At 43.0% G+C, this 26,732-nt stretch overlaps 4 protein-coding genes across 5 annotated transcripts; 3 read left to right on the top strand and 1 right to left on the bottom strand.

Moving 5' to 3' along the window:
- Nucleotides 1–3,550: 3,550 nt before the first annotated feature.
- Nucleotides 3,551–4,516, top strand: LOC308158133 (free fatty acid receptor 3-like; the record flags this gene model as incomplete). Its single annotated transcript, XM_080531730.1, has 1 exon — nt 3,551–4,516. One exon carries the CDS (start codon nt 3,551–3,553, stop codon nt 4,514–4,516), a length of 966 nt encoding a protein of 321 aa, XP_080387856.1.
- A 1,622-nt stretch (nt 4,517–6,138) lies between these two features.
- On the bottom strand, nt 6,139–12,295 carry usf2 (upstream transcription factor 2, c-fos interacting). 2 transcript variants are annotated; one of them, XM_080530654.1, is made up of 11 exons: nt 11,950–12,295; nt 11,007–11,047; nt 10,625–10,743; nt 9,956–10,075; nt 9,532–9,694; nt 8,860–8,947; nt 8,442–8,486; nt 7,926–7,984; nt 7,664–7,758; nt 6,950–7,078; nt 6,139–6,650 (listed from the first exon to the last, which is right to left on the bottom strand). In XM_080530654.1, the coding sequence occupies exons 1-11, from the start codon at nt 11,985–11,987 to the stop codon at nt 6,561–6,563; spliced, it is 987 nt and encodes a 328-aa protein (XP_080386780.1). In that variant the 5' UTR covers nt 11,988–12,295; the 3' UTR covers nt 6,139–6,560. The 2 variants fall into 2 exon arrangements, with proteins under 2 accessions (XP_080386780.1, XP_080386781.1); XM_080530655.1 differs by having other exon boundaries at nt 10,625–10,740.
- Nucleotides 12,296–15,207: 2,912 nt separating this feature from the next.
- LOC308158132 (lamin-A-like) lies at nt 15,208–22,534 on the top strand (the record flags this gene model as incomplete). Its single annotated transcript, XM_080531729.1, has 12 exons — nt 15,208–15,551; nt 17,342–17,498; nt 17,773–17,898; nt 18,944–19,114; nt 19,544–19,669; nt 20,039–20,259; nt 20,587–20,851; nt 20,958–21,065; nt 21,204–21,323; nt 21,443–21,496; nt 21,750–21,941; nt 22,517–22,534. The coding sequence occupies 12 exons, from the start codon at nt 15,208–15,210 to the stop codon at nt 22,532–22,534; spliced, it is 1,902 nt and encodes a 633-aa protein (XP_080387855.1).
- A 771-nt stretch (nt 22,535–23,305) lies between these two features.
- naxe (NAD(P)HX epimerase) lies at nt 23,306–26,266 on the top strand. Its single transcript, XM_080532577.1, has 7 exons — nt 23,306–23,362; nt 23,751–23,934; nt 24,130–24,238; nt 24,587–24,697; nt 24,974–25,084; nt 25,279–25,426; nt 25,596–26,266. Exons 2-7 carry the CDS (start codon nt 23,768–23,770, stop codon nt 25,796–25,798), a joined length of 849 nt encoding a protein of 282 aa, XP_080388703.1. The 5' UTR covers nt 23,306–23,362; nt 23,751–23,767; the 3' UTR covers nt 25,799–26,266.
- The last annotated feature ends 466 nt before the right edge of the window (nt 26,267–26,732 follow it).

Raw genomic sequence — 26,732 nt, 5'->3', positions numbered from 1 at the left:
TTCGCCCCTGCTACAAAGGAGCCATATCTGTATAATTTAGTGGGCATTTTTTGGGCATGTAAGTAAATGCATGTTTATGAGTATTGGGCTCAGTATTATATTGACCACTGGTTGAAAGAAAACGAAGTATGCTGTCTGGACTGTGATTTAGCCTTTTGCCTTGTATTATGTGTCCTAAGAGGTAGTGAACTTGGGTTATATGAACACATTGGATATATGTGTGACATATGAGGTACACAGTATAAACCATTACATTGTATAAATGATACATACTTTTTTTCAATCCCACAGGACAGACCTTATAATATCAGAAATATCATATTGTGGTGTTGCTCTTGAAAGTACTGTATATTTTGTTAGGTCATGTCAATCACCTGATAATCTGTCATGACGTTTTTCGGTCTCAAGCTTTTTTAGTTTCAGTTATCACTCTATGCTGATAAGAACCTACAGCCAATAAAGTCCTTAATAAGAACTATTATTACCCTTCTGTGACGTCATTGTTGTCTATTGTCATTCAATGACCACAAACATTGACATGTGTCATTGGTTATGGCAATCTTCTTGAAGATGGAGTAATTATGTTAAATTGCATTTAAGGATAGCTGGATAAAACACTGATGACCAAATTCATACCTCCACACACACAAAATCACACAAAAATTATAATATATACTGTATAGTAGAGAAGAGGCAAATAGGATTATAGCGGACCTTTATGGTGAGAGTGGAACATTGTATCTACTCTGCCTTACTCTGGTGGGTGGTGAAGTGGATGGTACCACAGATTCTTTATTTTTTGTTATTTGACCTTTATATAACCAGATAACATTAATTGAGAACGAATTCTCCTTTTCAATGATGACTTGGCCAAAAGGCCCCGGCAAGAATAAATACAAACATATAGAGAAATACACAGAGTCAAATAAAACATACATACAATACATGAGAAAGGTAAAGACAGACTAACCCTAACCCTAAATAAATAAAAACAGTTAGCGCTATGTGTGAAGGGAGGGGGGGGGGGGGTTGTGTGTGTGTGTATGTGTGTGTGTGTGTGTGTGTGTGTGTGTGTGTGTGTGTGTGCGCGTGCGCACGTGCGTGTGTGTGTGTGTGGAGGGGGTGGGGGGGGGGGGGGGGAATTAACATGAACAACAGTCAACCAGACAGGGACAATTCCTGTGGAAATTGTGAAGTGTGCTTGCCCCCCCCACCCCCGGGCCACTCCACTGCATCCCCCGGCGAAGACCGCGTATCTCTAGCTCACCCAGGGGCCGAGTTGTGGGATTTGTGTGTGTGTGTGTGTGTGTGTATGTATGTGTGTGTATGTGTGTGTGTCTGGGTCACCCCCCTGTGACCCCTGGCGAAGACCCTATGTCTCTACGTCCTCCAGGGGGCGAGTTGTCGTTTCTGTGTGTGTGTGTGTGTGTGTGTGTGTGTGTGTGTGTGTGTATGTGTGTGTGTTTGTGTGTGTTTCGGTCACCACCCTGCCCCTCCCGGCGAAATCTGCATGTCTTTATGTCACCCAGAGGCCGAGCTGTGGCGTTTTGAATATTGCCCCATTCATTGTCTATGGCATTTTTTGTCCGCTAAACGGGGCATTGTGAGTAAACCGTATGCTGTAACCATCCGTCGGACAATAGCAACGCGGGTTGGAACGAGCCGCGCGTTTTGACACCTCTCATGTCTACCTAGTGCCAAAACTGTGGGACGAGTAGCCGGGCCAAATTTTACTATAATAATAAATATATACAGTATGTACAATAGTAATAAGTGCTGCTTGCTACTGCAAGCACCCTTAACTATGCCTGAAGGTTATTAATGTGAGTCGTGAAAGAAAGAGAAGAGTCCGGCTAGAGGCCTAGGTATTTATAGGACATGACAAACTCCAATTCAGAGCCATCGGCTCAGGAGATCTTGGGGGGGCTAGAGACGTTGTTTCCCCGGTTGAACAGAATACATTTGGTCTTTTTGGAGTTAAGGAGTAGATGGAGGTTATGGAAAGACTGCTCGATAGAGGTGAGACTGAGTTGGAGAGTGGATGCCGCAGAGTGGAGAGAAGGGCCAGCTGAGTATAAGATGGTGTTGTCAGCGTACACATGTATCCGGGAACGGCCAGCAGCCTTGGCTACATCATTGATGTAGATGGAGAACAAGGTTGGGACCAAGATGGAGCCTTGAGGCACCCCTTTAGAGATGGTAAGTGGTTCTGACACAATGTTTTCGGTCTTCACCTGCTGAACACAGTTAGCAAACCAGTTGCAACAAGTAGTGGACAGGCCGATGCTGGAGAGCCTGTGCAAGAGGATGTTGTGATCGACTGAGTCAAAAGCCTTGGCTCAGTCAATAAAGGCAGCTATACATACCTGCTTACTGTCTTAAGCAGTGATGAGGTCATCAAGGACTTTCAAGGTGGCTGTAATGCACCCATGGCCAGGCCGGAACCCAGACTGCAGATCGGACAGGATGTGGTTCAAGTCAATGAAGTGACTCAGCTGTTTATAAACCAGCCTCTCCAGGACATTGGCCAGGCAAGGCAAGATGGAAATTGGTCTGTAGCAGTTGGGGTCGGAGCTGGAGCCACCTTTGAAGAGGGGGAAGATCATGGCAGATGAAGAGACAGGTTAAACAAGCTTGTGATGGGGGCCACATGGGGGCCGCATTCCCTCTCATATATACATCATCAATGGTAAATTACAGTATATAACCTCTTACCTACTGTATTTAACACACCAGGGCCTATTGCACCGATCTCACACTGATTGATTGCAACACAATGTCTATGTACCTCACATTGAACAAGCAATGGTTGTTCAGAGATTGTTTGCAGAGCTCTGGGAAAAAAGATTGCGCCAGCAGCTAAATTAATTAAATAACTTTCCGCCAACAGCACATCCTCTCGATTACTAGCTGATGCAAATATAGGAGTGTTCTAATCTGACAGTCAGCATCCGTCCACTCTCTGTCCTGCCAGTATGCTTAAAGATCCTGTGGGATGGCTACATGACCATTGGGTCTCGATGCTCAAGATTCATGGAGGTGAGTTTATCTGTCATTTTATGTGGGGGAGCGAGAGAGATCATTTTAAAGTTTTAGTTGCATTGACAATTTATCAGATTTTGTTTCTTTCTTCCAAATCTGAAAAAACCAGTTACGGCATAATGTAAAACGCTCATCACATTGTCTGGTGGTTTGAGGAAACTCCTTGACACTCACCAGACTTACTGTATCTCCTCTGCTGGTAGATTTACTATGTTGTCCAGAAATATTGAGGATTTAAATGTAGTTAGTAAAAAGTAATTGAAGAACTCGAAAATTTAGGAAATTTGAAATCAACGTCTTCAATGATGCCTTTACTATTCAGATATCTATTCAACGCTATCATGTATTTTGCACAATCCATTCAGATAGAGGTCTGAGAGTCAATATGTTATTATCATTATAAAACATTTGTTTGGTGATGTTACAGTGATATCACTGACTCCTATGTGCTCTGTCCTCCCTCCAGTTGTGTTTCATGACAGTCTCCAAGCGTCTGTGAGTAATCGCCATGGTATCCAGCCACCTGTTGCTGTCCGTCTACAGCATCACTTTCCTGATTGGGGTACCTGCCAACATCCTGGCATTCTACACGTTCTGTCGCAAGGTGCGCCGCAAACCTGCCCCCATAGACATCCTCTTGCTCAACCTCACCATCTCCGACCTAATCTTCCTCACCTTCCTGCCCTTCAAGATGAAGGAGGCTGCTGACAACATGAACTGGAACCTACCTCACATCCTGTGTTCTCTCACCGGTTTCCTCTTCTACTCCACCATCTACATCAGTACCTTGTTCTTGACCGCGGTAAGTGTGGAGCGTTATCTGGGTGTCGCCTTCCCTTTCAGATACACCATGTGCCGCAGGGCCCGCTATGCTGTAGTGGCTAGTATCTTATGCTGGGTGGCATCCTCCATCAACTTCAGTATAGTCTACAACTACGTCGGACCCTCCCTCCAGCATTTAGACAGTGTCAGTGATGGTATTGACGGTGATGGTAACAGCACCACAACACCCACCCCCAGAACCTGCTACCTGGACTTCACCCAAGAGCAGCTCAAGATCCTCCTCCCCCTGCGCCTCGAGCTCTTCGTGGTTTTCTTCTGCATCCCCCTCCTGATCTGCTGCTTCTGCTACGTCAATTTAATCCGTATCCTGTCTCGTCTGTCTCACATGAGCCGCCGCCGCCGCATGCGTGCCATTGGGCTGGCGCTGGGCACCCTGCTGGTGTTCGCCATCTCCTTCGGGCCCTACAATGTGTCCCACGTGGTGGGATTTGTCCGTAATGAGAGTGAGGAGTGGAGGGACATAGCGTTGCTCTGCAGTACTCTCAACGCCTGCCTAGATCCCATCATCTTCTACTTCTCCTCCAGGGCAGTGAGGAGTATGCTCAGTCACTGCTTCGGGAGCTTCATGGCTAAACTGCACATTCTGAAGTGTCAGAGAGCTCGCTGCTGTCCCCTTACCTCAGGGAGTTAAAAGTACCTAGAGACACGCCAACCCTGAAGTTTTTTTTTAAGTAGAGAAACTCTACAGGGGGTAATGGGGATTAAGAAGTCTTTAGGAGGGACAGTTAAGATGTAGTTCTAGGAAGGGGGTTCTGTGGCACACAAAGCACACTCTGAATACACAGCATAGGGTGATATCCCAAGTCCTCCGCCTTGCCAGAGCTTGTAAGAGCATATTTCCTTCATTTGGTCACATGCAATCAGTCTTGTGTAAGGTTAACTTTACTGTAACAAGCGTGTACAGAGGGAAGCTCAACCATGGGTAAATTACAGTGTCACAGCGTATCTGTAAAGTGCTTCTAGGAACTGTAAACAGGACAGAGGCTCAGTGAGGCAGAAGAGCAGATAAGAAACGTTTGCCATCCCTTCAGCAATAATCTCTCCATGCTGTAATCTGATCCTCTATACTTATGCACGTGTACAGCACGTGTACAAGTCTTCTTTATAGAGCCCCTACAGTACATATACTGAGAAATTGTACATTGGTTATAAAAAAAAGAAAAATCTACTCAAACCAGTAGATTTTCTCTTGAAGATTCCTGGGTTTCCTAATGAAGACCAGGCTGAAGGAGAAAATGATCCCAAACTGCCAAAACTCAAATCACAGACCCACTGTCATATTGTACCTAGTCACCACCCACACTCCTTCTCCACCTTCTAACAGGACCACACGATAATGACAACAGTGCTCTGGTATAAACATTGCAATTTTATTGTACAATCTGAATAAATCATGCCAGTGGTTAAAATGCCATGCTGTGATTGCTTCAATGGAAAAGACAAGGATGTTGGTTACAAAACCTTCAGAACCTTGTTCTGTCTTTTAAGCACTACTCTGACCTAGGATGCGCTACATTGTCCTGTCCTATCATTTCGCATTGGTTCCCAAACGTAAAACAACGGGGGATATTACAAGTCGTATTATTTATAACACATCATTTACTCAAGAACCATTTATCATCTTTTACCTCGCAACGCAGTCACACAACATATTCCAATGAACTCAACAAGTGACCTATAACAAAAAGCAGACATACATATTAGGATTTAATGCCCAATAGAAATCATTCACATACTCTATATTGAAACTGTATGAAAATGTATGTTAATCTATATACTACACTGTCTTGAGGTACACACAAGAGACTTACGTAAATGTACAAAGAGATAGGACCTCTGAAATTAGTTTGGGAACCACTGCATAACTCTTTTCCTAATAACCTGAGCTACATTCTCACCTACTAGGCTGAAGAGTGAGGCCTGGTGCCAATAAACCAGCCAGGATTTTAAATCATGGGCCAATTCTGATGTAAAGAAATAAAAAATAAAATGTCTAATTCTATGAATGGTACTTTCCTCAGTAATAGTGTTTGACAATGGACGACAGTACCTGATTTGTCTACATTTGTTGGTCACAGGAAAAATGGCACAGCAAAAATTCAGCCCTATATTTGCACTAGTCTCCTACTGCAACTGTCTTTTATTTCTGAATACATGTTCAATGTAAACTAATAAATTAAATGACAAAACAATGTTTTCAATAATGTCAGACACAGTAGTATGACTCACAACAAAATGGCGGAGAAAGCATAGGAGAACTGCAGTAGGTTAAAACAGAATTATAATAACAGACAATTTTGTATTAATGTGAATTGTCATGTCACTGTCCATAATTCAAAGTCGACAATGATAAGCATGAGAGTTTGAAGAGTCGGTTTTCCTTTGAGCAGAGGCAGGAAACTCATACAGCTACAGAGTCATGAATTTCAGCCTTGGAAAAGGGGAAGGGGGATGTGTAATATGTGTGGGTCCGAGGGGTATGCAGTCCATCACTCTTCTTGCCAATCCTTGTGTGGTGTGTGTGTGTGTGTCCATTTCTGATGATACATGCATGTGAGCATGTGTTCTTCACTGTCTTCTTTTTTTGTATCTTACCAGTGTTCCAGTGTGTGTGTGTGTGTGTGTGTGTGTGTGTGTGTGTGTGTGTGTGTGTGTGTATGTGTGTGTCTAGTCCATCACTGTGGTGTTGTGTCACCATTGACCTCTATGCCATGCTGTTGTAGCTGTGCTCGAAGCAGTGCATTGTCGTTTTTCAGCTCCTCAATCTGAAAAAATACACATAAATCAAACAAGAGTAACTACAGAATGACCAAACTATGAAATGTGAAAGAAAAAAAGAAAACATTTCGATAAAGCCTTTCGTAAAGGTAAAGTAAATAAGAAAATGGATTTAATTAACATTGCTTATTAATTTTCATTTAGAAAATGGATTTTACAGGGACAGTGTATGTTAAACAACATTTGAGTTCACATTAATGTAAATATAGTGGAGTAAGCTATAAAGCCAATTTCCATCAGTTACCACAATGCAGTAAGAGGTTTGTGTGTGTGTGTGTGTACGTACCTGTTGCCTGAGCAGCTCGTTGTCCACCTGGACACTCTCCACCTCTTTGAAGCTGTCTGACAGTCTCTGGTTATTCTGTCTAAGCTCCCGGATGTGGTCACAGGCCTTGGACAGGATCCCTCCTTTACTCTGGGTAGAGAGGTTGCACACATCACTTCTACTGGCAGAGGACCTTGGATTTCATTACATAACAGCACTTAGCATTAATGAAACAATAAAAAGGTAGACTTTGAGATATGACGTCATACCAAATATATCTAGAGTAAGTAAAGATGTGAACAACGGTAGGCACTTGTTAAGGGCTCTGCACACAGCGTGCGATTTCTGTTGCGCATCAACGTTCCATTTTGAAGTTTGAATGGAAGTCTATGAGAACATCGCATTTACCCACACACGGCCCCGATTTTAATCGCACGGCGAACATTCGATTCCATTCATTTTGAATGGGACAAAGCAGTGCGACAAAACTCGCACGCCGTGTGCTTTGTCCCATTCAAAATGAATGGAATCGAATGTTCGCCGTGCGATTAAAATCGGGGCCGTGTGTGGGTAAATGCGATGTTCTCATAGACTTCCATTCAAACTTCAAAATGGAACGTTGATGCGCAACAGAAATCGCACGCTGTGTGCAGAGCCCTTTAGACGTCGCTCCGTTCTTTTCCTATTGACGTCATATCCCGGAGTCTACCTTTAACAATAGCACCTAACACTCACTGCTCCAGTCTTAGTGCTGTCAATGTTGCAGTCAGGGATGATCTTTGACAGAGTGACAATCCAGTTGTTGATCTTGTCTCTTCTCCGCCGCTCAACTGCAAATAGAAAAATAATTTGACGGCTTAGTCTAAAAGAAAAAGCTATTGATTCTTACCCTCATTGGGATACCCATTCAGTAAAGTGTAAATGAATGTGTCACACCACAATAAAGGTTTCAGTCTCTCACATCTGGACATGTTATTTACTGAAGATTATTGTTTACCTTCATTGTGTTGTGCTCTCCTCCTCTCATCCCTGGGTGCCCTTGGCCCATCCATCTTCCTGTAAGGACAGTAGGAAAGAAAAAACATGGTCAGAGGTTTGATGTCACCATTACCAGAGCTAAAAATCCAACCATAATAACACACAGTGTAAGATATTCATAATGAATCCCAGTGCTTGTGAAAAATCTATTACAAAACAGTATGTGGTTATTTTGCCTCAAGAATTTCCCTCCATTTCTCACACTTCAGTCCAACACCATTTGTTCAACCCAGTCTATAAGCACAGAAGATGATAACATCAGCTCAGAGGTTGTTTCATCTTTGGGACTAATTAGATGGCTCGTCCCAAAGAGAAGGGGTCCTTTGGTCCGAAAAGATAACCCACATCTACATCACCACGCAGGGACACTTAACACCTGTCAATGATAATGGTTCAACTAGAGGAATCACCACACTTCTGCCTACCACGGGTGGGAGTGGGGTAGGTTTGAGGGGATGTGAAAGTTTTTTCTCACCAGTCTGAACTGCCATGCTGCAGCATCTCGTTTTCACCAAGGTCTCTGGGGATTGCAGGTAAGGGGGATAGATTTTGTTGAATTTCTTTTGAATGTTTCTTTCTTTTTTCTTTTTTTTCATGGTATAAACACAATCACAAACCAATCATGCCAAAATAGGAGGGATAAACAAATACAAAGAGGAGGGGAATCTGATGTTTTTCCTGAAAGGCTTGCCAGGAGAATCCATTCCAATGTGGAGTTGGGGGGGGGGGGGTAGAGGAGGTGGGCTGAACCACTTAGATAGAGGGGCATTCTGGTGTGAGAAAGATGTATGGTCTATTGAGTGAGTGTGCGTGTGTGTGTGTGTGTGTGTGTGTGTGTGTGTGTGTGTGTGTGTGTGTGTGTGTGTGTGTGTAGTAAATTAACCCATACTCACGTGGTGTATGTGTGCGTGCGAGGAGCGATGGTCCGAGGCGTACCGGTTTGCAACACGTCGGGGGGGGTCATCATCACGTAGAATTGGCCTGGGGAGAGACAGTGGAGGGGGAGATTAGAGACAGTGGAGGGGGAGATTAGAGACAGTGGAGGGGGAGATTAGAGCCAGTGGAGGGGGAGATTAGAGACCGTGGAGGGGAGATTAGAGACAGTGGAGGGGGAGATTAGAGACAGTGGAGGGGGAGATTAGAGACAGTGGAGGGGAAGATTAGAGACAGTGGAGGGGGAGATTAGAGACAGTGGAGGGGGAGATTAGAGACAGTGGAGGGGGAGATTAGAGACAGTGGAGGGGGAGATTAGAGACAGTGGAGGGGGAGATTAGAGACAGTGGAGGGGGAGATTAGAGACAGTGGAGGGGGAGATTAGAGACAGTGGAGGGGAAGATTAGAGACAGTGGAGGGGGAGATTAGAGACAGTGGAGGGGAGATTAGAGACATAGATAAAAGGTCCAATAGTGTTGTGAGTAAGTGAGGAAAAATACACTTGTGTCTAATCACATTCTGTAATATTATAATAATAATATATAATATAATATTAAATCATCACCGTTACACTTCAAGGGAATGGAGATCCACAGTAGGTAGATGTCATACTAGGATGTCTGGTTGTTTACCTCCACCCTGCGTGAGCGCCGGGTCGCTGGCGGCCTGGACCGACACGGCCGTGGCTGTCCCATCGCTGACGGTGCCAGCAGGGAAATAGGCGAACCGCGTCTCCCCTCCCACAGTCTCCCCCCCAGGACTTCCCCCATTACTGAAGGGGTGCTGAATGACAGCCTGAGAGAGACAGAGAGAGAGAGAGAGAGAGAGAGAGAGAGAGAGAGAGAGAGAGAGAGAGAGAGAGAGAGAGAGAGAGAAAGAGAGGACAGAGTGGACAGAGAAAAAGACACACATCAGCACTTCCCCAAGTGATAGTCACAAGGATCTAACCTTCTAAACTATTAACTGTACATTTAATATTAATGTTGTGAGTGCCGAGTGACATAGCATGCTCCTTCCCTCCCTCCCTCCCTCCCTCCCTCCCTCACTGACACATACCTGTGCCACTGCTTGCTGGGCCCCAGTGAATGCAGCCGCGGAGACCACACTGACTGCTCCAGTTCCATCAGCTGCAGCCTCTAACTGGTCATCCGTCACCTGAACCACACGATAGGTCACCTGGGGAAAAAGAGAAGGCAGAAATGAAAGGCAGAAATGAAAGGCAAAAAAAAAGAAAGGAAACATTTCACAGTTTTTCATCTGGTTATTGATAGATGTGTTTTTAATGTATTAGTGCATGTCAAAGTGTGCTCAAAATGGTCTGACCTTCAAGGGTCTTTTCAAAAGAAACATTTCACTGCCACTGTGTGTATTACTGCATGTTTTTGTTTCTTTTTCCTTATTTGCATGTCAAAAGGTGGTGTTGCCAACTATGGCTTCTCCCAAAAGTTCAGTGTCTTAGTGATATTTCTTTTGCGCATTTTGACACCTATAAACACGAGTCACGTTTTGATGCAATCCAGCGTCACACTGTTCTGAAATCCTAGGGAGAACCCTGCAACTAATGTAACCACTGTCAGCCTCCTGCCAGCATGCTATGCTGCACTGAGGATATGGACTTGATAAGGACATCCTGCCCCGTTCAAGTCACTGGGTGGTGGGATTGACCAACTCAACCACAGCTTCTTTGAACTCCCATCACTCCCTGCAGTCATTGGATGAGCTCACCTGTCCCCCACTGTTCTCTGTGCGGAACTGGTATTGGACATTATGATCCGCAAACGCTGCGGCCTGCTGTATGCTCGCAATGGTAACTGCAGTTTGCTCCTCCGTCCCCACACTCTCTGCTGGGAGAAACATACACACTTTAGCACTCCAACACACATCCACCCCCGCACGCATACCCCTACCCTTGTACCTACATACATATACACACACACACACACACACACACTGTATATATATATAGAAACACACACACACACACACACACACACACCCCCACCCTTGTGCACGTGCATACACACACACACACACACACATATATATATATATGTATATATACACACATACACACACACGCGCACACACACACACACACACAACCTACCTTCCTGTAGCTGGACCTCTTCTGTTTCCTGTTTCTCGTGACTGAAGCATTGAGGGAATACAGTCAGTTGTATTGTATTCATAAGCTCAAAACACACATTTTATATTGAATCATTATATCTTACAATAGTTGAGTGCATCTACTGAAAGTGGAGATTGATGTAGAAGCCCTTGCGTTTGGTTTTGCAGCAGTAAAGAGGCATACATTTTAAAAGAAGCTGCACTGAGCTACGAGAGAACATAGTAAACGGATGCAGCTATGCTGTTTGTCGCCAAATGAAAAGACGAAAAATTATGACTTTTCAATCTGACAATACAAGCTGCATGCGCCACCACACTTGGGCGCAACTTTTCCATCCAGTTTCAAAATACAACAACATTGACAAGTTGGTCACGTCTACCGTAATAAACTATCAGAGGCTGAATGGTATTTCATGAACATTGCAACAAATGAAAGCGCGCTCTGAAGCAAAAATGTAACCAGTGACACTGATGTCAGTATCATAATTGTGATTCTTCATCAGATCACAGACACATTTGGAACATGATTTTATTCAAAGAGAGAACATTGTCTCTGAAGAACTTGTCAACATAGAAAGTGTCATGATCGTATGGAGGCACTCATCTGAAACAAACATTGTATACAGAGCAGAAACACTGCTGACCTACAATTGACAAGGCAGCGGTCGCTGGCTCTTGACAGCGAACAGTTTTGTTTTGCAAATTAGCTACAAGTCAAGCAATCAATTGCGCAAACCATAACATGCAAAGTAGGCTACCACAAGCAACCACTTATTGTAGTTTTCTTTTATTAGTTGCGTTTTCAAAATACAATATAATGCAAAATAAAAGTTATTTGTTCATTGCGTAAATGCCTTGCAAAGGAAAATGGTGACTAGGCCTTGGAAGCCATTGCGTGCAGTGAGCATAGGACGCAATCTTACCCCGTTGAGCTGTCCAAACTCTGTTCGAGCATATCCATGAAGGTTACAGTTTAAATTCTGATATTCAGCGACACTGAAATACGGAGATGGAAGTACTGATCACGGGGACAAACACACGGGTCATGTGAGAAAGACAGTCCAGGACACGTGAGGTACCGACCGGGCAAGGAGTTAAAATGGAGACCGCTGCAGTAGGGAGGTGTTTTCGCTCTGTCTTCTCTCTCGACCTTTTTTACGACAACACTCGCCGTTCTTTTATATAATTAAAGATTCAAGCACTGGAGCTGGACAGCTTTTAAAGCCTTACATAACTTCCCGTCGGATTTATGAATAGGAAATTAATTTGTAAATGACTGCCTTATTTCATGCCCCTTTTTCTCGGCTTTCTTTATTGTTCCCTGGGCTGGCTTCTCACTCGTACAAGCTGTACTCTTGTATCCATCCGCAGGGCTGCTACGCTACAACGTTCGTGTCCGTTGCGGATGATAAGATATGGAGTGGACTCTATTTTACGCTTTTAGAGAAACTTAATTTGTTGAAAGTGTAACTCACACGTCTTGCTTTTGACGTTTATGTTGTCCGGTGCAATTGATAACGTAAATGTTTTGTAGCCTATGCCGAATGTTATTAAGCAAATAGTCGAAACTGTCTACAATGCTACCACACTCCTACAAAAACGAAACGTTTGGATTTATTTGCTTCAATAAACACGTTTTTATTTGATCCTCATCTCTTCGTGTCATTCTAGCTCTCATTCTCAGACTGACACCTTTCCCCCCAGCCTTCTAACCGGCATGGACTCTAAATTCTGTACCCAGGTGACCGAGGAGCTCCAATCCGGGTTTTCGTAAAAACCACATGACAAAAATGGCATCTGTCAAACAGACTACACAAGCGTTTCACTCTGCACAATCAGTGTTTTGACACAACAACCCTCGCGACTCGTGAAAACCAAATGTAGCCTTCAAATTGTAGCCTACTTGGAATACATATCTTACGTATCAAAGCCAGTATCACTATGTCATATTATTGATTTATCGAGCATTGCCGTATCGCTTCAGTAGTGGGGCGACTGCCCACCTAGCGGCCATTTTCAAAATGGCTCTTTTTATCGCTTTGTGGTCACACTCAATTTGAATGGACATACCTGAATAGATTATTGATGCAGTAAGACCAACGATGGTTTATAATGTTCGTAGGAATGTAGAGAACACAAACATATGACAAAAGTATACTGCTGCTCATCTCTACAATTTACTGCATATTGATCAGTGTTGTGAGCTGTAGGCTACAATGTAGTTACATTCTACATTCAGTAGTTTATCATCTGACATTGGGCACCACAGAATTATAATTATGATATATGTGTTGGACACAATATTATTATTCATGAGCCACATGATTGTGAAGGCATGCCACAGGCTACATTCTTGCTTGCACTGAAGCTCCTTAACTTCCTGAGTATTGCGAGACGCCTTCTTGTACAATAAGGGCAGGTTTCACAAACAAAGCTTAAGCCTGTGATTTAGTCCAGGACTAGGCTTAAGCCTTGTCTGTGAAACATTTACATTTTATCAAAGCGATTTACAATTAGAAATTACAGGGACAGTCTCCCTTAGGGCTAAATGCCTTACTCAAGGGCACACTAGGGGTGGTGTTCCCAGGTGGGATTTGAACTGATGACTTTCTGATCACCAATCCAATTTACTATCCCCTCAACGGCCCTAGATGTAGTAGGCCTAAGTGTTATCTGAACCAACACTGTTCCTGGATTCTTAAAGTGTCTGATTTGTCCACTTCTTGTCCCTTCATGCTGACAGGCTTCCCTTGACTCCCCTCTTTCCTCCAATACACAATACACTTTATTATTCAGATAAGGGATGAGGATGACAAGAAAAGAGAGAGAAGCACTGCTATGCTTCAGTTCCTATGCTTCATCTTTCCAATGTGCTTTTTGGAATTGGATTGACTGTAAAATAGAGAGGTTAATATGGCTTATATCTTGGATGTTTGAGAAGATATTGTACAGTAGGCCTACACCAATATTATTGTCAAGAGGAAAAAACAGCTGCACACTGACAAAATCTCTCCAGCTCTCTAAACATGGAAAGAAGGAAGTGCATTCAAAAGTATTAGTTACCAAATAATTCGTTTTTTATTGTGAAGCATTTGACTACTGTAGTTTATGAAGCAATCAAAATCCTCTAGGGTTGCCCAGTGATCTCTTGGATTAGGCCGAGGTCTTTCCACTTGCTTGCTGTATGACTCATATGGCTCCCCTCTACTGCAGTCTCCACTATTCCATCATCTTTATGGATAGAATATTGTCGGTCTTTAAATAATTACAACTGTACAGTAACGACAACAGCTACCCATTTGTCCTCTACCATATGAAATGTTAGAAGGAGTTAGAAGAGGCTATGCATAGAGTAGGGATGAGTGAGTGACTGTATAACCTACTGTAGCCTACTTTGTCTCAAATTGTTTCTTTAACTCCTGCGGTGTAATTGACATGAACAATTATTCAGATAGAGAGGTGTTGTAAATGAAAGTGAACATTGTTTCTAACAACAGGGGTTTTAAGATTGGGGCATTGCCTAGGCACAGCAATTGGGCATTACCTGGGCACTCTTACAGAGTACACACCCATTACAGGCGTGGTGGGAGGAGGAGAGAGGAAATGTGTCTTACAGTATAACATTAACTTCCAAGCTACTTCTTTCCACCCCTCCCATCTCTCTCTCTCTCTCTCTCTCTCTCTCTCTCTCTCTCTAAATATATGGGCACCGACAGACAGATTCTTAGACAGTGTTCCTAAGGTGGCAAGAGACACAGACTTTTGGAATTACTTTCAGGGTCAAAAAGACCATCTGACAACCTCAGATTTTCCTTTATATCAAGATCATCTTTCAAGGTAAGCAGATTTGGCTTGTTTTAGGATGTTGATATTTTGACTACCAGTCACAGCATACAGTAGAGCACCTTTTTAATAGTAAAGAATACAACATGTGGCCAGATTTATGTTTACCCTTTAACTGTTTGTTAAGACTAATTTAGTATAGTCCTACATTAGATTAGGTTAGATTACATTTTATTGTCATTGCACAAAGTACTCTGACAACGAAACTTTCAGTTTCAGCGACAGTTCGTTCAAAAAACCGATTTTCCACTAAAAATCTAAAAATAGAGTAGCCAGTTCTACAATGATGGCAGAGTCCATTTATCTCTCTGTACCCAAACAGATAACCTTCACCTGCCATGGCAACACCAAGCCAGAATCGCACCCCCCGTGGCGCGAGCACGCCGCTCTCCCCCAACCGCATCACACGTCTGCAAGAGAAGGATGACCTGTGCAACCTCAACGACCGGCTGGCCGTCTACATCGACAAGGTGCGCTCACTGGAGTCTGAGAACGCTGGCCTTCGGCTGCGCATCACCGAATCGGAGACGGAGATCAGCCGGGAGCTGACTGGCATGAAAGCAGCCTATGAGGCAGAGCTAGCCGACGCCCGTCAGACCCTCGACTCGGTGGCCAAGGAGCGGGCCCGTCTGCAGCTGGAGTTGGGCAAGGTGCGAGAGGACTACAAGGAGCTGAAGGCCAGGTACAATATCAGTGTCTCCTCCTGCAAATCCTGTGCCCTTTCTTAGGCCATACTCATGTTCAACACACATTGTGTGTGTGTGTGTGTGTGTGTGTGTGTGTGTGTGTGTGTGTGTGTGTGTGTGTGTGTGTGTGTGTGTGCGTGCGTGCGTGCGTGCGTGCGTGCGTGCGTGTGGCACATTAATCATAGCCGTATTGGTATGAGGGCAATATGAATGTGCAGGGAGTGGTCCACATGGACATGCCAAATTGGCTGAAGTAATTGGTAAACTATTACAGCAAGAAGGATGGCCACACCCATTTACAACAGGCAGACATTATTTGCAAAGGTGGGCAGAAAATACTGTATTTTCTGTACTGTAATGTATGTGTCTCTGCATCTGCAGTTTATGGATTTCTATACTTATAATAATCTGTGTTATTCGTGGTAAACATTTGAATTCAAACTTTCCATACACATTGTTTACACTGGAGTAGTTTAGGCTTTGTGACTCAGTCTAAATAGCTTAAAGATGTCGAAGTTCTGCAGCCACCAGGTCTCCAAGATACAGTACATAACAGACATTTGCCCACATGAGAATCGACTCAGGTTTTATAGCAGAAATGATGGTCCTCTCATTTAAACTACACAAAGATACAGTTTCCTCAAATCTGAAATAATCCAGAAGTGTTGCTCTCCCATTCATGCTTTGTGGGCATCGGATGCTCTAACACCTGTCTAAGATATGATGGTTCTTGTGAAGCTTCTTTTTTTTTTTAAGCCTCAAATTCCATTTAATCAGACTAAGTACATCTGGGACAGCGTTGATCATTTAGTATTGGAGTGGAGTGGAAGCAAAATCAATCTGTATCTGCATGTATCTAAGAGAGAGCATGCTTTCTGTATCTAAAAGAGAGCATGCTTTCTGTATCTAAAAGAGATCATGCTTTCCCTTAAAGGCTTATTAACACACTATTAACATCACTGTTCAGTAGGACACATTGCCTTGTCACTTGTGTCCAATGGTACCCTTTTCTCACAAATGCTTACATTTTATATCTTAGTAGAAAGGTCTCCTAATTCAGACCACTCCTCCGCTGCCCACTAGCATATTTTCCTCATTGCTCACTGAAGTTAGACTTCACACAGCTTCCAGAAGGACAGCTCCCATCCTCCTGCATCCATCCAGGGCCCAGCGACGGTGACTAACTCTTTCCCGTTCTTTCTCACCACAGTCATTATGCTGTATAATACGTGGCAGTGTTTTTAGAGCTTTACTGTCTCGCTTCCAATATTTTTCCATAAGTGTTGAGATGGTTGCTGCAGTATGTTTGGCTAAGCCAGGCCCTGGTTGCTATGGTAGCTCCACAATCAAACATCAGCGGTTGTGGCTTGTGAAGACCAGACACGTCACAGTGGATATATATATATATAAGTATGAGTCACAAGGAGGGATGGAAACACCCGTTTTCTCCTCCAGGGTCCCTATCCCTAAAATAGCTCATAGACAGATTTTTTGTAAATGAAAAAAAAAAACTGGTGGAAAAAGAATATGTGGAACATCATGTGTAGTGTGAAACTAAATTCAGTATCCAGGAAATAGTACTAATGTTTTGAAATGTATCAGTGTACCATGTTAATGTTTACATGGCACGACTTGTGGAATCGTCTGCAGTAGCAGTACCCACAGATTGGCAAATACTTCACACAGCAAATACTTTACATGAGCCCTTCGTCTGATTTCCACCTCCACCACTGGTTACCTTAGCTTATAAGTTATCAATGATTCCCTTGAATCCATGTCTCCTCAGAAACACCAAAAAGGAATCTGACCTGGCAGGGGCACTGTTGAGGCTGAAGGACTTGGAGGCCTTGTTGAACTCTAAGGATGCGTCACTGACCACTGCCTTGGGAGAGAAGCGTAACCTTGACGCTGAAGTCAGGGAGCTGAAGGCCCAGCTCTCCAAGGTGAACTCTGTCACAACATCACACCTGGTCACGACTGGTCCACACTATACTGTCAGACACTTCCTCTGTTAAGCATGTTCACTTTGTAATTGTGAGACTGTTAATGTGTTAATTCATCAGCTTGCATTACAACACAAATGCAGTCCTATTCTCTCTCTTCTCATGACACTCCAATACTGTACACACACAAACACTCCCACTCACTGGGTGGGGTATGTATGAGAGGTGAATGCTATATCCTGACAGTTTGCTTTTTGCTTTTTGGTCCAACCAGCTGGAGACCAGTCTGAGTGATGCTAAGAAACAGCTGCAGGATGAGATGCTGAGGAGAGTGGACGCTGAGAACCGCATCCAGACCCTCAAAGAGGAACTGGAGTTCCAGAAGAGCCTCTACTCTGAGGTCAGTCTCTCTGATGCTGTTATAACCATTACCATAATCATGTTATAACCATTACCATAATCATGATGCTGTTATAACCATTACCATAATCATGATGCTGTTATAACCATTACCATAATCATGATTCTGACAGTCGTTATAACCATTACCATAATCATGATTCTGATGCTGTTATAACCATTACCATAATCATGATTCTGACAGTTGTTATAACCATTACCATAATCATGATTCTGACAGTTGAGCTCCATGACAAGTTCATTTATTCAAACTTAATTTAACCTGGTTAAATTAAGAAATCTAATCTGTTTTTCAAGAGTGACGTAGACACAACAGCATCTGCACACTAATTACAACACTGAAAACATAGACATACTGTATACTAACCCTAACCCAAACAAGTAAGAAGTGTGGCTTGTAGTGATCCAGTGGTCTAGCACCACGGCCTACAGTTTACATTTACAGTTTACAGTTTACAGTTATACATATTATATATTATGCCCATGTTGGCATGGGTTTGAACCCGGCCCATGCCCTGCTGACATACCCTCTCCTCCATACTTTCCTGTCTATCTTCTCTATCCAACAAAAAAGACAAATACAAGAGTGGGACTGCCCCGCTCAGAAAAAAATAACCTTTAAAAAAAAAAGGAAAAAAAAGAAGTTAGGAACTACAGAGGTAGGCCTAGTACATATTGCATAAGTAATTTAGAAAACACTGTCTTCCGCCCATCTCTTCAGGCTATACCTTAACTGTCCCTCCTGAGACATCATCTACATCCCCTCTACCCCCTGTACAGTTTCTCTACTGTTAATAATAATAAAAAATTTGAATAAGAAGAATTTAATTTAATAAGAATTCTTCCTTCTTCTAGCATTACGACTGCCAATGGCCTCTGGCCCAATCATAGATTACTTTTTCCTGCTATGACTAGTGGATAGATGATTCCCTTACTTAGTCAAATGTATATTTGTTATAAGTCGCTTTGGATAAAGGCATATACTAAATGCCAAAAATGGAAAATGGAAAACCTCTCCTTTGCAGGAGCTGAGAGAGACGAAACATCGCCATGAGTCTCGCATGGTGGAGTTGGACAACGGCCATCTGCAGGACTTTGAGAGCAAGCTGGCCGATGCCCTTGTGGACATGCGCGCCCAGCACGACCTTCAGATCAAGATGTATAAGGAGGACATAGACAAGACCTTCACATCCAAGGTAGTCCATCCATATGATATGGAGATCAGAAAAACTGCTCTAATGATGTGTCAATACCCCTACTGTATTTTGAAAGCTGTACACACATGTTGTGGATAGAAATTCTCTATCCTCTGCATAGAAATAGCAAAGTGTAGTATACTGTACCACTTATTCTGATTCCTTCCCTGTTCTAATGTTCCTTGTGATGCTATGTTGTTCCTGTCTGCCACTACCTGATTATTTGAACACTACCTGACTACTACTTGAACTTCCTGTACTGAAAAATAATTTTACTCTTAAGGCCAATGCACACGGCGTGTGTTTATGTACCCATACATTGGATGTAATAAAAGCAATTCTGATTCTGATTCTAATTCTAATTCTAATTCTGATTCTGATTCTGATTCTGATTCTGATTCTGATTCTGATTCTGATTCTGTCTGCCAGTTGGAGAACGCTCGTCAGTCAGCTGACAGGAACAGCCACCTGGTGGGTGCGGCCCATGAGGAGCTGCAGCAGACAAGAATCCGTCTGGAGTCCATGTCGACCCAGCTCAGCCAGCTGCAGAAACAGGTAATGATAACGATCATAGTGTACTCTATCTGCAGGCCATCTGCAGGACTTTGAGAGAGAGCTGGCCGATCTACGATTTTAGCTTCTGTATCTCTATATTGTCCCGCATCTCTCTTTTTTTCCCAGTACATTATCCTTGAATTTGAGAAAGCCGCTATTAAATAAAATATATTCTTATTCCTATTCCTCTTCTTCTTATTATTATTATTATTATAAAAACATGCTATACATTTCTTTTGTGTGTATATATATAAAACTCAATTCACTGAATTAAAAGAATTGTGAACTTTGCAAACTGCAGAGATTGAACAGCTTCATAGTGAATAAAAAAACAACAGTTCCGCTAAGAGATTCTTCCACCTGATCTAGCTGGCTGCTCGTGAGGCGAAAGTGAGGGACCTGGAGGAGGCGTTGTCCAGGGAGAGGGACACCACGCGCCGTCTGCTGGGGGACAAGGAGAGAGAGATGGCTGAGATGAGGCAGCGCATGCAGCAACAGCTGGATGAGTACCAGGAGCTGCTGGACGTTAAACTGGCCCTGGACATGGAGATCTGTGCCTATAGGAAACTGCTGGAGGGAGAGGAGGAGAGGTATTTAGAAAACTAAGATGCTTCTCTATGACGATTAATATGCCCCCATTTACTCACAGACACACATGTACATTACTGTACAGAAGCTGTCATGTCTTCATGCATATTCTACATTCAACAAAACTCATACTTGTACAAAACATATACTCAGACATACATAGATGCACGTAGACACATAGACTTCTTCTTACACCTCAGATGCAACTAGATTAAATAATACACAAATACTCTTTGTCTCTCTCCTCCTCTCTCTCCCCCCTCCTCCTCTCTGTGGGTGAATCTCCCCCTCCCCCTATCCTCTCCCATGGGTCAATTCCACCCCTCCAGGCTACGCCTCTCCCCCAGCCCTCCCCCCACACGGATGACAACAGGAAGTCGTTCTTCTGGCTCTGCCACACTGTCCCGCAGCGCTCAGAACTCCTCCACCAAGAGGCGCCGCCTCAATGACACTGACAGTGAGGCCTCCAGCATGGCAGGGGGCACTGTGGCTCGCACTCGCATCACCCAGCAGGCCTCAGCCAGTGGACGCGTCACTGTGGAAGAGGTGGACTTGGATGGGAAGTATGTGAGGCTCAGCAACAAATCTGATCAGGTGAGAGAGATGTACTGTAGTATATGCAGGAATCTGACTTAGACATCTGACTGTGTGTTATCTGCACTTGTGGGACTTAAATCCATCCATCTTTTCATTCCTACAGGACCAGAACTTGGGTAATTGGCAGCTGAAGCGACAGGTGGGCTCGGGTAACCCCATTACCTTCAAGTTCCCTCCTAAATTCACCCTGAAGGCTGGCCAGAAAGTTACGGTAAGCGTGGAAATGTCCTAAGCCTTAGGCATTGTGCCATTGTGCCTCATCCATTTCAATGAACATTGGCATATTTGTGATAAGAAATGTTTAGATGTCTGCTCAGTCCTTATGCATGTCTACTCTTGTGGGGGTCAGATTTGGTCATCAGCTTCCGGAGGCAGCCACAACCCCCCCTCTGACCTGGTATGGAAGACCCAGATCTCGTGGGGCAGTGGAGACCAGTTCCAGACCACCCTAATCAGTGCCAACGGAGAGGTGGGCAATGACCAAATGATGTCATCATTTAAAAAAAAAAAAAAAAAACATTCCTTGTCCACACTCAGACAAACATGTCCATATGATATGAGTCTAATTAAGTCTTTGTTTTCATCCAGGAAATGGCGATGAGGAAGGTGACTCGCACACTATTCGAGGAGGATGACGATATGGTGAGAGAAATCAATGGCTTCTTATTTACTCAGTATTCAATAGTGTGTCTCCATTGGACAGCAGCAATATAACTGTTTGGTAGGGGGAGCCTGGGTGGCGTAGCTCACTGAGACGCATGCCACATAATCGATTTCGGCCATCGACCTATCCTGCGTCCTCTCTCACCCATCCTTCCTGTCAATCTCTACTGTCTCTATCCCAATAAAGCAGAAATGCCCTAAAAAGTTTTTTTATATCTGTGGCTCCTTGCAGGTGGCCCACAGCACGTGTGGGGACAGTGAGTACAACCTACGTAGTCGGACGGTGATGTGTGGCTCCTGTGGCCTGCCTTCAGACAAGTCCAGCATTCTGTCTATGTCCTCGCCATCCCGATCCATCCGCTGTGGGGGCATCGCGGAGGGCCTCCTCCCACACTCATACGTGGTCAGCAGCACACCGCGCAGGGTAGGTCCCACAGACACACAACGGTAGTGGGCAACACTACAATACTGCATTCCTAAGAAAATTCATATTGATTAGTTAATGAATACTAATGCTTAACAGGAAAATGTCCTGTTCTTTTTACCAGTTTTTCCTGGTAATTCATGTCCGAAAATAATAAATAATCATGGCCACACAAACACTTTTGTGTTTTAACCCTTGAACTTCATTGTCAGGACATTGAATAGTGTGAATCAGACAACTTTCTAATGTGATACAACTTAGTTGTTTGATATTTGTTGTTATAGATTGCCTCATTAATACATTTTTTACAATAGACAACATGCTGATTCTATTCATCCCTCCTTTTGCAGACTGGTTCCAGAGTGGATAAATGTCCAATCATGTGAGGCATTGGAACGGATCAATGAACTTGATTTAATCTACATTTTTATACATACATTTGATATTCATCCTTTTTTGTATTCTGTATAAAGTTAATGTTGCTATAACATTTTACTTTGATACAATATTTACATTATAGTCACAGGCATACATGTACATCTTGTGCTTAACTTGAACATTTTCTAACTGTGTAGATCCAGACAGAGCGCTGAATACATGGTAGATACATTTGTTGATATTGGGGCTCAGTATTACTTCTCTTCTCTGGCTTTTAATATAATTTGCCTATGGATTACTGCATTTAATAATGGACAGCATTTTAAGAGTGTAGGATTAAATATAAATGATGCGATGATGGAATGAGATGGCTGTAATATTCTATGATATCAAATGTATGTCTGATTGTCATATTGTTCTTACTACATTATTGTCTTTTTATTGTTGTTTTCGGTTGTTTGTTTAGTTTAGTTTACTTTGTGATGTTTTTAGAAAAAATAACAACAACACACAATCATGTAATCTTCCAGTCTGAAATGAATCACGTGCCTGATGTCACAATGCATGAATGAATGAATGAATGAATGAATGAAAGCTTTATTTCGAACATGTGAAAAAAGAAAAAATATGTTTTAAATTTAACTCCCAACTCAAATTATAACTCCCATCTATATCAAAAAACAATTTTTGAATATTCCTAGGGAGTAGGTTGGTATTTGCTTTATACATTATTTGTGCTGTTAGAAGGTGGACCAGATCCGTGAATTTTAATGTTTTTGATTTTAAGAATAATGAATTTGTGTGATCTCTATAACCAATAATAATGCATGGATCAATAAAATAATTTCAGATTTTCCTGAAGCCCTTGTTCTTTGTAGTGGTGTTATTTTTTTTCAATGCTGCTGTTTTAGTTTTTTCCATACCTATTATTGTGGGAGGCATAGACTTTTATTTTGAAATGTATATTTCACTGCGTCAAACAGGAAGTAAATCCAAAGCAGGTCACATAACACAGCAGCAAGCTGCTACTCGGCATTACTTCTGTAAGTTCTTTAGCTTGTGAATTCGTGCAAGTGCAATAACACAATTATTATTAATATATGGGATTTAGTGCACAACAAAGTTCTTATCTAGAGGACTGCATTAATTGGCGAGTGTCATACTCATATCTAGTGTTGAAGCAATGTTTTCATAAGCATGATCATGCATAGTTCTGTCTGTCAGGATGCTATCTACCTGTAGTTATTTAATTGAAGAGCTTAAGTCACACAGCTATAGTCTGTTTTGAGTTAGTTACAGTTTACAAAATAACTGTAACGAGTTTAAGACCGTAAACTGTCACCAGTTCACTCAGCAGTCATTCTCAGGGTCCACTGTTTGCGTTCTTCCAACATTCTCTCTGTCATTAGAATGTATTCAAATGTATTTCAGGCGTTCGATCTAACTGGATGTTGAGTGTGCGAGCTCTGTTTGGGATTGGGTTCCTGGTGACATCACGGGCAACCACAGTCCTTTCCCAGAGAGGGGCATGTCCAGCAGTCAGTGTGACTAATAGTCATAATAAGGAGTGCTTCAGTCAACAAGCATCCACCATGGCCCAGTTGAAGTACCTAGGGTAAGGACTAGTTCTTCATCTGGCTTACACCATACACCATAGCATAGATGTGACATACAGTTTTAGGCTTATATTAGCTTCTTTCATCTTCTTCTTCGTCTTTTGTGTGTGTGTGTGTGTGTGTGTGTGTCTCTCGGTCTCGTCTGTCTGTCTGTCTGTCTGTCTGTCTGTCTGTGTCTGTGTCTGTGTGTCTAGGCAGGAGGAGGCCCAGCACATTGACGAGGAGCTGTTCAGTGAGTATGGCTTCAGCGTGGACCAGCTGATGGAGCTGGCTGGGCTCAGCTGTGCCACAGCAGTCACCAAGGTGATCCAGCGTTCACCCTTCCTGACAAGTGCTGTGAGAGGCTAATAGGTGCAGGGTCTGTGGTGTGCTCAGAACTTGGCCAATCATAACCAACCCCCCATGGTCTTGTTGAGCAGATATTCAGATTATTGTTTTAATATATTTTGTATAGATTTTGCAGGTACAGTAGTAACAAAAACAAATGATATTTTTTTATAAAAGAAAAACATTTCTATTTTTACAGTACACAATTTCGGTAGTCATATTTTTTGCAATAATTATGTATTATTAAGACAGTAGTTGCACCTGCTGGCTGCCAATGCCAAAGATCAAAATCGTCTTCTTTTTTTTGCCTCTCCACTGTTCCAGGCGTACCCACTAAGCTCACTGGTCAAAGCCAGACCCTCCCTGCTTGTGATCTGTGGCCCGGGTAACAATGGAGGAGACGGCCTGGTCTGTGCCAGACATCTCAAACTCTTTGTGAGTGTCTCTGTCTTGTAATCCACTACATGTTTCCTGTTTCTGAATAGCAAGATATACAGTAGAGAAGTTGATGGTTATTTTAGTAAATATCCATGTTTAACCCAGACCACAGAATAATTTGTGATAGGCTTTGCATTGCTGTGTTGGAATGTGATTGTAGAGTGAGAGTACATCCGATACAATGTCCAAGGTATAAATAACTTTACTTATATATACTGTATTCAGTGATTCTGGGTATAGTGACTGTGCTTTGTGTACTCTATGACTCCTCAGGGCTATGAACCCACCATACTGTACCCAAAGAGGCCCAACAAACCACTCTTCCAGGGCCTGACCACCCAGTGTGAGAAGATGGAGATCCCTTTCCTGACTGAGATGCCTGAGGTACAACAGTGTCTCTGTTGCTTATCTCACAGCAATGTGTATCTGTAGCATTTTTTAGCCTGTGTGTGTGTTTGTGTGTGCGTGCGTCTGTCTGTCTGTGTCTGTGTGTGCGCATGCGTGTAGGCGTGAGCGTGAATGTTTGAGTGACGGTGTGTAGGTCGAGCTAATGTTAACACCAGGTGATGTTCCACTAGGCAAAGGTGATTGATGAGGCTTACAATCTGGTGATAGACGGCATCTTTGGCTTCAGCTTCAAGGGTGCGGTGCGGGAGCCATTTGGCTCCATTCTGGGAGTTCTGAAGAAGACCACCAGGCCCATAGCAAGTATCGACATCCCCTCAGGTGTGTTTCTACATCACTGTAACGTCTTATGTGAATGGAAGGGGTAGACATTCATTTTCTCCGATTTGCTGAACAAATCACATTCACATTAATGAAGAATACTGTCTTTGGTGTGTGTGTGTGTGTGTGTGTGTGTGTGTGTGTGTGTGTGTGTGTGTGCGTTCTCCAGGTTGGGACGTAGAGCAGGGCAGCACAGACGGTCTCCAGCCAGACATGCTGATCTCCCTGACTGCACCTAAGAAGTCTGCCTCTCTCTTCCGTGGACGCTACCACTACCTGGGGGGACGCTTCGTGCCTCCTGCCCTGGAGAAGAAGTACCAGCTCAACCTGCCTCAGTACCCTAACACTGACTGTGTGTACCAGCTGCAGTAGAGCCAACTGCCTCGGACAATGACTATGGAGCTTTACCTGGCTGGGGCTTGTGGTGCTGCTAGCGGTAATCCACTGAAGGAACTGAATTATGGAGAGATTTATGTACTCTACAGAGAAAAGGTGTTGTCTGTTGATTATTTTTCTCAAATGTTGTGACCCAACTACAGGAGTACTTAAATTACTGTAAGTAATTATAATAACTATTATGTTCCCAAAAAAATAGAAAGAAAAATAAATAAATACAAATATATATTTTTGTCATGAAAATGTGATTGTCCCTTCAAGTGATTTCATCAGTTTTTATTTATCGTCATTACATACATTGTACACTTTAAGACTTGTACACTTGAATTTACATCCCATGAGGTCTCAAACCGAGACACCATGAGTCGGTCATAGTTCATCACATTCTATTAGAAATAACATTTGAAGTTCAGTACATTTCATGATTTGTGTGCATAACCTATAGTTCATACAACCGATGGAGTGGATGGATTCATACGTGATAAAGCTCTCCTTGATAACCACTCACTCATATCCACCATCTTGCAGTACCTCTAATATAAATGTACATACACTTAGAGAGATATCATAACAATAACAAACAAAAAAACATCTTGATGCATAAAGATTGATAACTGTAATACGGTACATGCTTTTGTGTGGTTTTTACATACAGAGGTGCAGGTATCATGCTACTCTCGTTTGTAATATGTTTTATGATGTATTCATTAGTATTGTAACAGGGGAGGTCATGAAGACTTGAGTGTTGATTGATCTTCAGGATGTCCTCATGCGATCCAAGGGGGTGGAGGGTGATGTAGGGTAGACCTTGGCTGACCACCCACCACACGCCCTGAGAACAGAATCACATATTACTGCACCTCAAGCCAAAGGCCTCCATTTAAACCCCACATGTTTGTTTCAGGATTGT

Source organism: Nansenia antarctica (assembly GCF_963989245.1).
Source record: "Nansenia antarctica genome assembly, chromosome: 5".
Lineage (NCBI taxonomy): Eukaryota > Metazoa > Chordata > Actinopteri > Argentiniformes > Microstomatidae > Nansenia > Nansenia antarctica.
The sequence above is the reverse complement of the archived record's forward strand: the minus strand, read 5'-3'. Positions and strand labels throughout refer to the sequence as shown.